This window comes from Cololabis saira, chromosome 22, assembly GCF_033807715.1.
Source record: "Cololabis saira isolate AMF1-May2022 chromosome 22, fColSai1.1, whole genome shotgun sequence".
Lineage (NCBI taxonomy): Eukaryota > Metazoa > Chordata > Actinopteri > Beloniformes > Belonidae > Cololabis > Cololabis saira.
Genome location: NC_084608.1, coordinates 12,829,103 through 12,844,449, shown reverse-complemented (window position 1 = coordinate 12,844,449; position 15,347 = coordinate 12,829,103). Strand labels below are relative to the sequence as shown.

The window sequence follows — 15,347 nt, the reverse complement described above, 5'->3', positions numbered from 1 at the left end:
AAGGCCTTGCTTGATGGCCATGTTGTACAGGACACAGCAAGCCAGTATTTTACATACCTAATTGGGTTTTTAGAGCAGGGCGACACCTGTTGCATCCAAGCAAGACCAACTTTCCTTCATGATACCAATTTTGCCAAAGATGGCGGCGTGCACGGACACAGCAGCTTACGACTCCTCGGCTGTGCTGGTCCTTCTTTGTTTTTTGTTTGTTATTGCGTCCGCTACATACGTCTCTGTAATTTTGTTGTTATGAAATATGAATAATGAAATATGAACAAAGACAATAAAGAATCTTGAATCTTGAAGTCCCTGCACATCTGTCAAGTATCAAGTAAATTTAATGAACCACTGATATTTAAAAAAGAATCATTCAAAGTCTAAATATGTAAATTGCTCATCACTAAACCTAAACTTTGTATATTTGACATGTGTTTTAGTGTTTAAAACACATGTTTCCAAAGGTATCTACATTTCACAGAAACAACAGCCTGAACTGAATTGAATGTGCATTCATTTACGCAAAAATGGTTGGATGCACAAGGAGATTTTGTTTGTACTTACAAAAAGTTTGGAACTAACATTTTCATGAATGCCAAAGCATGTGCAAATTTCACTCTGTGTGCAGTTTACTCTAATGTTTCATGAATGAGGCCTGCTGTTTCCCCATTTTTGACTTATTTTTTTACAAATTGTTTTTCGATGTTTCCCTGCTGCATCACACTTTATTCAAATGAACAGGTCTTTAACGGGCTTGTGCAGACGTTGATGACAAGGGAATGGTGATGCTTTTATTTGAACCATATGTCTTGAGGCAGGGGAAATCTAAAACATGTTGGGCAGCCGCCCCAGAGGACTAAAGCTGGAAAAGCCTGCATTATATAAACACCCTGTTATATCTTTATACTGTTTATCTTAGGTTGTTTGTGATCATTTTAAAACTTTATAAAGTGCCAGATTTTTGTCATTATTATGACCCAATATGTAAAATATGAAAGAGGGTGTGGTTACTTTTTGAGAAGACTGTAATTCTATATAATCTAACACAAGTACTATAATTATGTCTTAAATGACAACAACTCAAACGTTGATCAGTTTTGATCCCAAAGTACAGCTTACCAGCATTTCACCATATCTTGTTCTTTGTGGAATGAAGCAGATAAAAAAGGATGAGTGGAGCTGAATAAAAATGTAACTTTTAACTTGTCATCTAAACTAAACCTCTCCTCGTATATTGTTCAAATCCCTTCTAAAACCCCCTGAGTTGTGTATCCACAGCCTTAACATATGTTAGTGTAAGAGTTTGTAGTGTTTTATTTTCAAAATTGACCAGATTCTCCTCTGGCAGGAAACACTCATTGATTGGCCAATATTCACAGCAGCTGGTGTAGTCCATAACCCTATTTTAATTGTGTTTAAAATTATAAACAGTATTTGAATCTGTTTAAAACTATGTTCTATGAAGATCAACAGGCACAGTCACAAACTCTGCACTAATCAATCAATGCATAGATAAGTAAATGGATGTGTGCATAATTAATGAGTGAAAGATGAATTGCTGGCTGAGGTAAATAACAAGGTCTGAGACGCTGTGAAGGAAAGCACTTTCTCTATTCCACTGCATGTCATCCCACAGTGCTGCCCCTTTTTTCTCTACCAGTAAAACACTGGGATGCTTGAGGTGCCATGTATCCATGCATTATTAAAGCTTGGCCTCTCAGGGTTATAAATATCCTACAAGAGAGCAGCAACGAGCCAGATCTTTCAATTTATCTCTCCCCCTTCCTGAACCGGCCACTTGTGGAAACTTAAAAAAAATAAATACATAGTCACATGGCTGAAAGAAAACGTGTAGAAACAACCGGTGCAACCCTGCAAATACACTAAAAATGTGTGTGCATCTCATGCATGCACGTTAGACCTGCCCGTCTCGCAGTGCTGGCATGCATAAAGCTATTCATGAGCAACAAGCCCTGCTGACAGCAGTAGCCCCATTACACTGACAAGCCCAAAACATCAGAGAAGAGAATACACACTAACACACACACGCCACATGAACAGAGATGGTGAAGAGAAAAGACAGCGAAGGAGGTGGAAAGAAGCATAAGAACACTGCAGAAGTAATTAATATTGTTCTTTTTCCATATATACATCTATCCTTATCAGTTCCTCTTTCTGTGTTCTATCCTATATACTGTATTCCTATCTATTAAAGAAAACAGTGTAAGCTGGAGCTGAAACCAGTTCTGCTTCAGTGACTGCAAAGGCAAATAAATACAGTAACAAAGACGGATAACTCTTGGCTTTCTCTTTCAAAGCACACAAACAAAAACGCATCACACGTTAACATTCATTGTATATATGAAAACCTCACAGAAACATATGCCTGGTCATGCAATAATGCATCAAAAGATATTCACAATCTGGTGTGATCCTTGGTTCATGATCATTGATCAAAAACATTAAATCCACAGTCATCTTTCACAATTGCAACATTTGTTCGAGTCACTGGAAATATTTTTTAATGAAGTGCTGCAGCTTCTCACTGATTAAGCAGATGTGTGTGTGTGTGTGTGTGTGTGTGTGTGTGTGTGTGTGTGTGTGTGTGTGTGTGTGTGTGTGTGTGTGTGTTTGCAGACTGGGTATTACCACTGATATAAAAGGGAAAAGAAAATTAAGAATAATTGTCTGCTGTAGGCTGCAAAACAATTTGGTGGGTTTTCTCTTTAGCACAGCACTACTGTGATTAACACATTAATTTGTATTTAACTTCTCAAATTCTTGTGAACAACACACATATAATTATTTATATTTTATTAGCTTTGATTACCTGTCTTCATATAAAAAACAATATTGTAAGTTGCTTGTCTTTCACCCTTTAAAAACAAGACAAGACAAATTGCAATGCATTTCCAAAGAAGAGGAAAAAACAGACGCCGAAATAAAATGGCATTCCATATGAGACTAAACAACTATGAAGACAAGCAGTTCCACATGCAGTCAGCAGTAAGAGCACGAAGAGTCAGAAATAGAAGTAGAACGAGAAGCGCGGTGCAAAAGTGTCTGAAAGAAAAGTCGACGCACAAAATAGAAGAACAATGAGAGTTCAGTCTGTGACAGAAAAATGGAGCAACAACGAATCCAAAATTAATGCAGCTGCGCTTGTAAAGCGAAAAACTCATGTCTACTGAGAAATCTTAACAACCAATTGCACAAACTGAAAGTTTATTGGAACACACAATTAAGTTCAGGCAAAACGACCGAAAGTAGAGAGAATTGTGTCTGTTCTCGACATCTTTAACATTCGCATCCTCATGATTATCTATGAACAGCAGTATTTCCTACCTGATTGTAGCTGTGCACCGCTCCTCCGACCTGCCCGCTGCGCTGAGGAGCTGCTGCAGAGATGCTGTCGCTAAGGGCGAGGGTCTGGTTGCTATGGTAGCTGGCAGAGTACTGAAGCGAAGCCTCCGGGGTGGAGTTGAGCTGCAAGGAACTCTGGGAAAGAAGAGCCGGTCCTACCAAGTGAGACAGGAGTGGTGTATGGTTGGGTGGGTAGGGGGGGTCATTTCAGTTTGTGTGTGAGAAAAAGAGTGAGACATTAAGAGTGAGAAAGAGAGGGAGAATTAAAGGTGGAGATTGAAAAGCAGAGAGTGAAATGGGGAAGAGAGAGAGCAGCAATTTAGAGCAGATAGTGCGGCAGTGCAGCACTCTCTGAGTTGGAGATGGCATACATAATTTATTAGCGGAGGAAGGCTGAAACAGAGGAACACAGAATGGGAGGAGGAAGATGAGCAGGGAGATGTAAAGGATGGGAGGAGGAGGGCTGCAATGAAGAAAGTTGTGATGGATGAAAGTTCTATGGAATTAAATATTCACTCCCCCAAGTGAGTTGATTTTTACCAGATCCTGTGAGCTCAAACAGAACTCGGCTTGACCCCTGGTGTAAGATGGTCGATTTGGGAGTTAATCATTTAACATCCATTTATATTTCTATCAGTTTTATGAGCATTGCAGGATAATGCTATATGGCTTAATAAATGACTCTATTCCCCTCTTATACACTTTAATAGCCTAAGCACCAATAAAGGGATAACATCGAGCACTATATGAACCAAATCTTCTTTGGACAGTGATTAATATGTGCTTAAAAGCACACCTATAATTGTGATTATCTTACCTGCAGTTTTAAAATACTGTTTCTCTCTACCACTTGACACCACCACTGTACAACATACAATTATTCCCTTACTCACGTATTCCGGTGTCATGTGGGAATTATAAGACATATCTTCTAAAACATGTCTGGAGCGATACAGTAATTTAATTTAAGTTATACGTCTATCTGTAATCAGTGTAAGTAGCTGTATAAGTTGTAGGAACGTCAACAGATACATAACACAAAGGTAATTACACTTAAAGGGGTGCTTATCATATTTTGAAATTTCAATTTAAAATATCGAAATGTAAGAAACCTCCCCTCATGAAATTCAAGTGTACTCTCTCTCAAGCTCACTGACTGTTAATCTTTTTTTTTTTCTTTTCTAACTTAAAAAAACCCCTCCATAATATTATTGTAGTCCCTGATCTGTTTTCTGGCTCTATATTGCGCCTCCATTCTTAACTCCTTTTCTCCCTGGGAGTCTTTGTGCTGTGAGCTTGGATCAGCTTCTCCAGCGCTCCCCTTTACAGAAGACTTCTCATCTTCATTCATCCCTAGCTTTTTATGAATTATTAAACAGCACTTTGTTTTACGAAACCAGGGTAGGAGTTCCCAAACTCGTCATCACTGAGCCTCGGCATTTTTAACTGGGTGTCTGTTGCGTTGCATAAATGGTGCATGTTTGTTTCCGCATTCAAACATCCAACTGGACGTTTTGTTGAGTTGATATGTCAAAAAAAAAAAAGAAATTATGAGCTTTATAATACTTTTGTTTCGACATACTTAATTGCTAATAATACATGTGCTATATGTTTTAAGTTTTATATCTTTTAACCAAAAAGGGTCTACAACTCCTCTGCTTGGAGGCAAAACAGGTTGTCTGATATTATACATTATACAGTTATTTATGAACAGTTTTTCAAAGATGAACAAAGGTCTCATGTGAGAAGGATGTTTTCAACAAAAAGAAAACAAACAACTTCTTTCATGTCAAATAGTTCTACATTGGTTGCAAAACAGCATCCAGGCTTGCCCACACAATCGACAGAGAACCAGCAGGCTTCTTTTTAGCTCCTATCGTGCATCCCTGCCATTCAGTCTGTTGTTGTGGAAATGTTGTACAGCTCGTGAGCTCTCAAAGATTAGACTATTTTAAACAGACCTTCAGTTGCTTAGGCTCCTTTTGTGAACATTACAATACTTAGTTCTCAAAGTAAAGTTTTATTTTTAAGGAGTGCAGGCTTTGAAATCTGTCCCAGACTGATTAACCATTTTGTTTTTATGAGATCTTTTATATATATATTTATTTTTAAGATCATGACTTTGATGGATCCCTATTCAAATAAAGTAGGAAATGACTAATAAGAGTTTTCATTCCAGTGATTTAAAAATACCCTAAACTGAATTTTAAATTTAAAGTAGCACTTAATCTAACATAAAAGTCCTTCACATATTTTTTGGCACTGATGGATAATGTATTATTAGATGATTTCCTTCAAGAATAAATGACTAAATATATTTGCAATCATTTCTTGGCTTTATCTTCTAACTCACTCATCAAAGTAATATATATGCGGAAATATAGAAAATGAATTCTATAACTTTAAAGCACCACTGTCTATGGTTGTGGATGTGTGATACCAAATGTCCTCATATGACTGCTTAATGTGTGTTTGAGTGTGACGGCATGAGATGCAGAAGCACAGTTGACAATAGGGCCATTCAGACCTTTCATGAGCATGTGAAAGCACACACGTGCGATGCAAACAGACAAGGGCTACAGCTTTGTCTTTACACAGTTATTTCACTTTGACATCTCTGCACAGACAACTTACCAACCACTGGAACATCTGAAAACAGAGCAGCTTTGTTTTGTACAACCATTTACTGACGATGGAGAACATGTTAGAATTTAATTTTTCATTTATGCTAAGCAAATATAAATATATTTGAAGGTGTTTCCAAGGATAAATTAAACCTACTTTAAATTTAGAAAACTGGCTGGGTGTGGAACTCCCACAGTATACAGTAAATGCTCACATTGAAAGCACTTTCTATTTGGACAGGAGTGAGAGAGAGACTCGGGCACTGCCTGCAAACAAAATAAGAATCTAATTATCTCCCGTCTTCCAACTGTTTGGCGTGTATTTGAGCAGGCAAATGCTCTCCTATCAAAGCAAACTAGCAACAGTAAATGAGTTTAAGATTATAACTTCAGCTTTCCAAAACATATTCAGTCCGGCTTTTAGCTGCCACATATTGTTTGTCTGTTGTGTGATTGTGCTGTGTATATACATACATATACATATATATATAAATATAAAATCCACCCTTATAGCCTACAGTACTTGTTCATTCAGGCTCATTCTGCAGTAACAGGATGACAAGTTACAATACAGGAATGTAACATGTATACCATCACGTAAAAATGCACACATTGTGCACTGCGAGGATTTTTAAAATGCCATCCATTAAGGCAATATCAACTATCAAAAAGGTCAGCAGACAATAAATGAAATAGGAATGCAGTGTTCCAAAACCAATGACCTGAACAGAAAATGTCAACCACATTTAAAGAGACTTTATATTGCACACAGGCTCTCAATCATTGTTTTGAATTTGTTGATCACAAACCAAAGTTTCCAGAATGAGAAAGTTACCTCGTACCGGTGTTGTTTGTCTGCTGCTATTCTGAAATGTGTGTGGCAGCCTCAACGTTTTAAAACAGCATCAGCTTTTCTTCTGCTCAAAATAAACTCCAAGCATTGATGTTTCTGGTTTTCTGATTATTTGTACGGCTTAATACTTTTATCCCTGTCTCCAATTGTAGCCTCACGATGCAAAAGCATTTTATAAAGTTTATTTCATTCTAGTTACATGAAATGCATAATGGTATGTGAAATGCCTTATCTGGAACAAAACCCTTTGTCATATCAGCTTCCCTTTGATGAAGGCACTAAATGACATCAAGAACACAAACTGAAATGACACAAAATCCTACAAATCTGTGATTCCCGCTAAAGAGAGAAAACGATTTCAATAAAACCCTAGGTCTCTTGTAATGGAGAGGAATGTAATGAATACGGACAAATAGTTATTAAGATTTTGATTAAAAGAAAAGGAGACTAGGATGGTCTTTACTGTATGAGAAATCGTGAATTGTACTGCTTAACAATAAAAAGAGGACATAAAGGCCTGCCTCCATTAAAGCCCTGCCTCCATTAAAAGCTTGCCATCTGAAACAGTTGAAGCAGATAAAGGGCTCTGTCTTTATTTGAGGAAATACGGTATGCTGTATAAGTAGTCGCTTTGCCCTCGCCAAACACACACTGGCATTAACGCTATTAAGTGAACTTACGTTCTCCACTATCAAGTATTCCTGATTCCTGAAGGGAGCGAATGCAGGAATCAACCAGCTCCAAGCCTGTGGTTAACTCATCCTCAATATCCTTTTGTCCATCTGCTGTGGATATGAACAGAGAATAAGACAAAGTCAGACTCAAACGCAGATGGCAAAAGAAGGGAAAGAGCGAATAAGGGGGAGAATGATTGAGATCTCTGAACTATGCACTCCATCTTTTATTCTAAGAGTGTGTGTGAAGTTTTACTCATTATAACTTCACAGTGAGCCGTGCGGCATTTTTATATTCTGGAAAGGAAAACCTGAAACTGGAATCTGAACGACCTGTCCTAAGGAGCTACCTGACGGAACATGAAGCTCTTGTAATATAGCTAAGTTTAATACGGTAAACAGCCTGCCAACAATTCATTTTTGTCATTTTTCCACACATGAAAATGAACACTAAATGACAAGATTCCAGCTCCAGTTTTCTGTATGTGTGTTAATTTCCAACCATCATCTTATCTGTCAGATATGCAGATTGGTATTTCTGCAAGTACTAGTCTTGAGCTACAGTTTAAAGTCCAAATGTTGATCAACATGTTGAAGCAAACTTAAACATGAAGTGTACCAATAATGTTTTTTCAATAAATGCTGAACTTGCCAGACTCTTGCACGCAAAGTGTATTTTGACAAAAAAAAGATCTAAAAAGGAACAAAAAAGCTGGCAGTTGCCAGTTCCATCAAATAAAATCATAAAGATTCTGATTTTTTTTTTTTAAAGGAATAAAAGGTCCTATGAAAAACTTATCACAACATTAAATGGCATGCATGTCAAAGATGTGTTTGCAGAGCACATACCATGTTGAATGATGCCTTGAGAGTTCCAGCGGAATTGCTCATCCGTTGAACTGAAAAAGAAACATAACATTAATGATAATACCAACAAAGAAAGTAAATAAAGATTCAAGTCTCCTTGTAAAGTGTCCCTCCTAAAGAACTATGTTCAGTATCTGTAAAATTCCTCATCCAGAGATGTGATACACATAAATGACAACTGTAAAATTTACATTGTGCAGTACAAGACATTTAAAGCCTATACTTACTAGAAAACATGTCAATTATCAAAGTGAAGAAAACATTTTTGTTTTTAAACGTGTTATATATATTTATACTTGATGTTAGCATCAGAGAAAAACAGTGGGGAAAAAAGTAGAAGCCCTGCAGGCGACAGGCTGAGTCTGTCAGATATAAAGACGGGGAAGGATTCGGTTAGGGACACTGCAGACTGAATCTAAGAAAAAACATTTCTTTATGTGAAATTAATTAGTGTAGAAATATTAATTAATGTGAAAAAAAAGGTTAACGATTTTCTTTCTTGCATTAAATGTTTAAAATTTCTAATAAGCCAAATAAATCTCTTTTCACACAAGGAGAAGGTTAAAAATCATTACCAAATGGTGTAAATCTGTCACGCCTCAGGCACCAGCAGCAGTGTATTAATAACAGACATGATTATGTGGCTGAAATCACCACATGAACTCGGAACCACTTCTGAAAACCATGGTCAAGTCAACATCATTTATCACTGAACTCGCAAATGCAAGTTCAACTCACACCGACTGTAGGAGTGCCAGAACCTTCTTTGAGGCTGAGCTCATATGTGATGGATTGAGATGAAGTGGAAAACTGCTTTGTGGGCTGACAAGCAATTATTCATTGCATCACATGGATCCTTAGCCCGCAAGGCCAGTGAAAAGAGGGACCGTCCAGGTTGGTTTCAGGACACTTTTGAAATGCCAGCATCTGTTAGGGTTTGGGGTTCCATCAGTATTGGAATCCCCTCTCCCACCTCTGACCAAGGAAGAGGTGTCAGGAATGATTTTTGTGACAAGAAATTGATTTTTATTATTTAGATCGTCCTGAAAGCTATACTGTATTACAATTAGCCCTTGTGGAGCATCATTGCTGTGTGATGTTTGATCAAGGACCCTCGTCAAATTGTTGCTCATTGTTGTTCAAAATCAATCCACCCATCCATTTTCTATACCAGTTTAATCCTTTGCAGGGTCACAGGGTTCTTCAAAATATATTAAATATATATTATAAATGAATTTTTGAAGGTATTGAGGATTGGAGCAATATATTCTGCCTTCATTGCCATCTTCTGCAGAGAAGGTTTTGCTTATTTCAGGAGGACAACATTTCAATCCTATTACCCAAACAAAACAAGAAAATAAATATTAATTTCCTTTGAATAAACAGTTTTGGACAATGGCAATTTTTTATGTTTGAATCTCAATGAAAACAATCAACATATGATTGAAGTTTCACTTTTCACCTTTTTAATAAAAGAGGTTTGACAAAAATATGGGATTTACCAACTACAGCAATTTTAGGCAAAGTACCTTTTCAAGTACCAGAAATTATGGTTCTGTTGCTATCATTGCCCCCTTTAGACCCAGTGCATATACCAAAGACTGGGCTTTGGACTTTTTGGGGGAGTCTATCCTTTAAAAGCTGCATAGTCAGACTGGAATGTGATTCAGGCACCAACAACCCTACAGCTGGACTACTCTAAGGACTATCGCCAACTACAAAGGAAAAAGCCTCTTTGTCACCCCCTCCCCCTGACTTTCTGACCATCTCAACACCTCCTACTCCAGGTTTGAGAGATCTTCTGCTGTTCCAGCGCCTTCACCCCCTACCTCCTCTCTCACATCACCAAGCGCTCACTGCCCCCACTTGGCCCTTCACATCTCCCCCACTCACCGCCCCCATCCCTCGCACACCTCCTTCCCACCCCCAACCCCCAACCCTTCACAGTGAGAGATGTCACCAAGGTCTTCACACAACTGAAGCTCAGGAAAGCCCCAGGATCTGATGATGTTTTCCCAACAACATTGAAACACTGCGCCGCCCACCTGTCACTAGTGTTTTCTCACATCTTCAACCAGTCAATCTCTGAATGTCATGTACCATTCCGTTTAAACACATCTATCATCATCCCAGTTCCAAAGGAGGACAGGATAACGTGCCTGAATGTCTACAGACCTGTCGCTCTGATACATGTGGTTGTGAAGAGCTTCGAGAAACTCATCCTGTCCTTCCTCAAACCCATCATCAACCCCCTCCTTAGTTTGCCTACAGAGAATATCGCTCTGTAGATGACTCAATCAACCTCATCCTCCACCACATACTCCAGCACCTTGACCAGTCGAGCTCCAACGTCAGAGCCGTGTCGGCAGATTACAGTTCTGCCTTTAACACCATCCCCCGAGACTGTCTGCACACCAAGTTGCTTCAGCAGGTACCTCGCCCTATCCGTGAGTGGATTACGGACTTCCTCACCAACAAGAAGCAACAAGTGCAGGTTGGTAACCACCTGTAGGCCCCCGTCACCACCAATACTGGTGCCCCACAAGGTTGTGTCCTCTCCCCTTATTTGTTCTCTCTGTACACCAATGACTGCACCTCCAGCCAGAGCTCCATCAAGCTTGTTAAGTTTGCGGATGACACCATGTTCCTGGGACTCATCAAGGAAAGCAATGAGTCAGCTTACAGGAACACAGTATCACAGCTGGCGGCATGGTCTGCACTTGACAACCTGGAGCTGTACATCAACAAAGGATGGTGGAGTTGGTCATGGACTTCCGAAAACCCTCACTCACTCCTCCCAGTTCTTATCAACAACACTGCAGTACAGGTAGTGGACTCTGAAATGGGAGACACACTCATCCAAGGTCACCAAGAGGGGCACACCAGAGGATGTTGTTCCTCAGGCTGCTCTGCAAGATGAACATCTTCCCCAAGGTTTGCCTGTTCAAGGCTCTTCCTTCTGGTTGCAGGTTCAGGTCCATCAAGACCAAAACCACCCCATGTCATCTCTCTCCCAAATCCCCCCTTTTTTATTTTTTCAACCCCGTATTTTTATTCCATTGTATGCTGCTGTGATACTGGAATTTCACCCTGGGGGATCAATAAAGTTATTTCTTGTTAATTTAACTTGATTTAATGTTAAGGGATGTTGTTACGCCAGGTAAAATTCCTGTAAATAAAGTGTTTATAATTATACATGAGTTTTTATTTATACCGTATTTAAATTCAAATTTAACTTATATATTTTTCCTATGACTGTATTTGACTGACACCAACTCCCAAAATGAAATATTCCTGCACGTGATGGCACTTGTTAATCAGCACTGGGACATTCTGTGGAGTCATGCACTGAACAACACTCATGTACTGAACAATACTTTTAGTTTAAAATGGATGATCTCTCGGGGGGCCGGCCCCCGTCTACTGGATGGCCGGTGGGGGGACGCGGGTGTCTTATCAGGGCCAGCTTTGCTGGTCCTGCCTCCTGGCTTCGGCCTCCGCTCCCCCTCTTGCCCCCCCTACACGATTCATACGCACATAGGCGAAAGGCGGGGGGTCCGGGTCGTGGGGGGCACTGTCCCGCGTGGCCCGGCACTCCCCGCCTCACGGTTTTAACAGCAAATTAGACACTGCACATTCAACACTTTATAAATACACTTGACAAGGACACGTAGTTCGGGAGGGGGGGGGGTCGGTGTCAATCGATACTTGGCCCTCCCTCCTCCCTGTTTTTATGGCATTAATCACATGCACTCAACACAAGGGGCGGGAGGGGGTCCCACATCACCCGCGTTCCCTCACCGGCCTGGGCCTCGGACGGGTGGGTCGGGTTACCCGGGCCTGGCGGGGCCCGCCGTGCAGCCTGGGGTGCCTTCTGGCGGTGCTGGACCCCCCCGGGGAGGGGGAAACGGTGCGTGATTGTATGTCTGTGTCGGTGAGAATGCGGTATGGAAGGGTCCTGCCATGGAGGATTTGAGCCTCCATTGGCAGGACATCAAAAACTTAATAATTTATCAATATTATATTATACAAAGATGGTTATTATTATTATTATTATTATTATTATTATTAGTATTATTATTATTATTATTATGTATAGTATATTATATTATTATTAGTATAGGTATCGGATAGGTGAATGGATGAATGAATGGGATGCCTGGGTCTGGGGCCCTCCGTTGTCGGGCCTGCGCGGGTGTCGCCTTGTTGGGGGGTTCCCTCTCTCCGGGCCCGTCTCCGGTCCCCCCCGCTGCCTCTACGGCGGGGCGCCCCTCTGGTCTTGGAGGGCCACTTTCGTGGGGGACGGGTGCGCCTGCCCGCGTCGGCGGCCGGGGCGGCTCTGTCTCTCCGGGCAGGCTGGCCCCCTGCCGGGTGGGGGTCGTTGGCCTGAAGGGTGGGGGCCTCCTGGCCGCGTGTCCGGCCCGGACCGGGTGGCCGGGGATTGCCTGGGTCGCGGTCCGCCGCTGCGGGATCCCTGGCTGCTTCTTTCCGCGCCGTGGGGGCCCCGCCCGCGGGCCCCCTCGGCCGCCGCCGGGCGGGGGGGGGGCCTCGCAGGCGGTGGGTTGCCTCCCTCCTACTTCTCCCCTCTGTGGGGTTTGCCGGTGGCCTGGGTTCCGGGCTCTTCCTTGTCGGCCTCTGGTCTCGCGGGTGGCGGGGTCGCTCCCCCCCCTCCCCCACTATAGATACACTTCAGGTGGAGCTTTGTTTGGTTTATTTCACACACACACACACACACACACACACACACACATACACACATACACACATATAGTCATTTAGTCACATGCACACACACACACACACACACACACACACACACACACACACACACACACACACACACACACACGCATGATCATATACATACACACACACACACATAGACATACACACTGGCTTGTTCACCTGCATGCTGGCTCTCTAGTTTTTGGGTTTAGGTAGCGGTAGCGATAGCTTAGCTCAGACTGCGATCAGATCTCAAGATTTAGGTCGATTGCTGTTCGTGTTTTGGTTGGCTCCGTGCCGGTTTCGTGCTTTGTTTGTGGTTTTTTTGTTGCAGATTTCCAGTGCTTGACGTGTGTCTCCGTGTGTTCCTGCTTCCTGGATTGGCAGCGGATGTCGTCACCCCCCCCCCCCCCACCCCCTCCCCCCCCCCAAAAAAAAAAAAAAAAAAAAAAAAAAAAAAAACACTGGGTTTGTATGTGTATATTTATGTATGTGTACGCATATGTGTGCGTATATATATGTATATATTACATATAGTAATAATGCACATATATACACTTTTGGTTTCTACCGTCATGGTATAATTCAATAATATGTGTGCAGACAAGGTAAAAAAGAAAAAAAAAAAAAAAAAAAAAAAAAAAAAAAAAAAAAAAAAAAAAAAAAAAAAAAAAAAAAAAAAATGGATGATCTCATAGAGACATGCACAGCCACATTTGTAAAAACATGCACAAACACACACACACATAGAAAAATATTCTGTTAAAGTTTATTAAAGATTGATGGAGGGCTGACCAAGGAAAAATGAAAGCAGACAGAAAGAAAAAGCTAGTAATGAGCCGTCTGCTAGTAATTAATGCAGACACGGTTGGACTGACTGACGCATATAGATTCTTTCATCTGACTTCATCCACATAATTAGTATGACTTGGATAGTTGGCTTGCGTGCTTCTGTACCATTTAAACTGTTTGGTATTCCACATACATTGGTACATAGAAGTATTTGCATATCCATCCATCCGTTAGTGTATGATTGTCCACAGTTGTCTGAGACAACGTCTAAGATATTAACTGCATTCAGCTTTAAACATTTAGAAACCATGTATAAAGATGACCATAAAATGTTGTAATTGCGATAATATTTTTGAATCTATTTAATGAAACACAAAGTTGTTACAGGGTAATGAGGGTGCTGCTTTCTAAAGCAGAGAGCAAAAATGTTTCATTTATATTTTACCAACAGAGTAAGAAGACGGAAATGACAAAACAGTGAAATATAAGGCTATAAAAATTGCATTTTCATCGTTCAAGACCCAATCTTAGGAACTACTCAAAGGAATTATGGCTATGAGCTTTTATCCACTAAGAAATTAGTTTTGTGCATTTGACATTTTTGATTCAGCCTGCATCATATTTTTTTCCTGATGCAGCTTGCTGTGCTTTTTTTTTCTTAATTTGAAAGTAATTATAATGCAACAGCTAATCAATTTATGCACTGGTGGAACACTAAGAGGTTTATGATCATGAATGCAAAAAGTCTGGTGACAAATTACATGAGGAGACATTTAATCACAGTAACACTGAATCATTAATCGTAACAATGCAAAATAAATTATTTTCATGGTTAAAGGCACTCTAACAAAAAACACATCATTTACCTTTCAAAACAGAAGGAAAGTACTAAATAATGTGTCTTGTTCAGTTGTTTTCGATGTTTGGTGTGATATGATTCTGCAATCAAACCTGAAATTCAAGTAGTTTGGCAGGATAATTACATTCAGTGGAGTTACATGCACATCTAAATCAAGCTATTGGCAACATCTAACTACGGATTTACCTGGAGATTGCGAGAATCTGAGTATACATGCATGGCAAGCGAATTGAATTATTGAGTGAGGTGCGTTCGACTCTGCAACGCTAGGTGGCGCTACATGCCCTTTCGAGTCGGCATTCATCCGGCTAGTTGGAACAATTAGTAAACAAATGCAGGAGATTGGAAGCCGACTTAGAAGGAAGACAACAACACGGGAACATGTGCACGAAGGGGGAGTCCCAGGGCAGTCAATAGCTTGGCTAACCAAGGTTTGTGTATACAGGATATCTCGATTTAGAAAACGCATTATCTGGCTCCAATAGCCTGATAATTCAAGAGTTCCAGTTCGATCCGACTACAGCCCATCTAAGGTGTACACATGGCTTTAAAAAATGTGATACCAGTCGCACTAAGGCAAAAATTCGACTTTC

General features: G+C 40.6%; 1 protein-coding gene across 6 annotated transcripts in view; it reads right to left on the bottom strand.

Moving 5' to 3' along the window:
* Positions 1 to 15,347, bottom strand: part of ctnnd2a (catenin (cadherin-associated protein), delta 2a) — a 312,351-nt gene that overhangs the window by 143,962 nt on the left and 153,042 nt on the right. For all 6 annotated transcript variants that reach the window (XM_061713369.1, XM_061713373.1, XM_061713370.1 and 3 more), the window contains exons 4-6: positions 8,361 to 8,410; positions 7,518 to 7,622; positions 3,343 to 3,515 (exon numbers count right to left, since the gene is read on the bottom strand). In XM_061713369.1, coding sequence (XP_061569353.1) covers positions 3,343 to 3,515; positions 7,518 to 7,622; positions 8,361 to 8,410 — 328 coding nt within the window. The remainder of the gene's footprint in view (positions 1 to 3,342; positions 3,516 to 7,517; positions 7,623 to 8,360; positions 8,411 to 15,347) is intronic.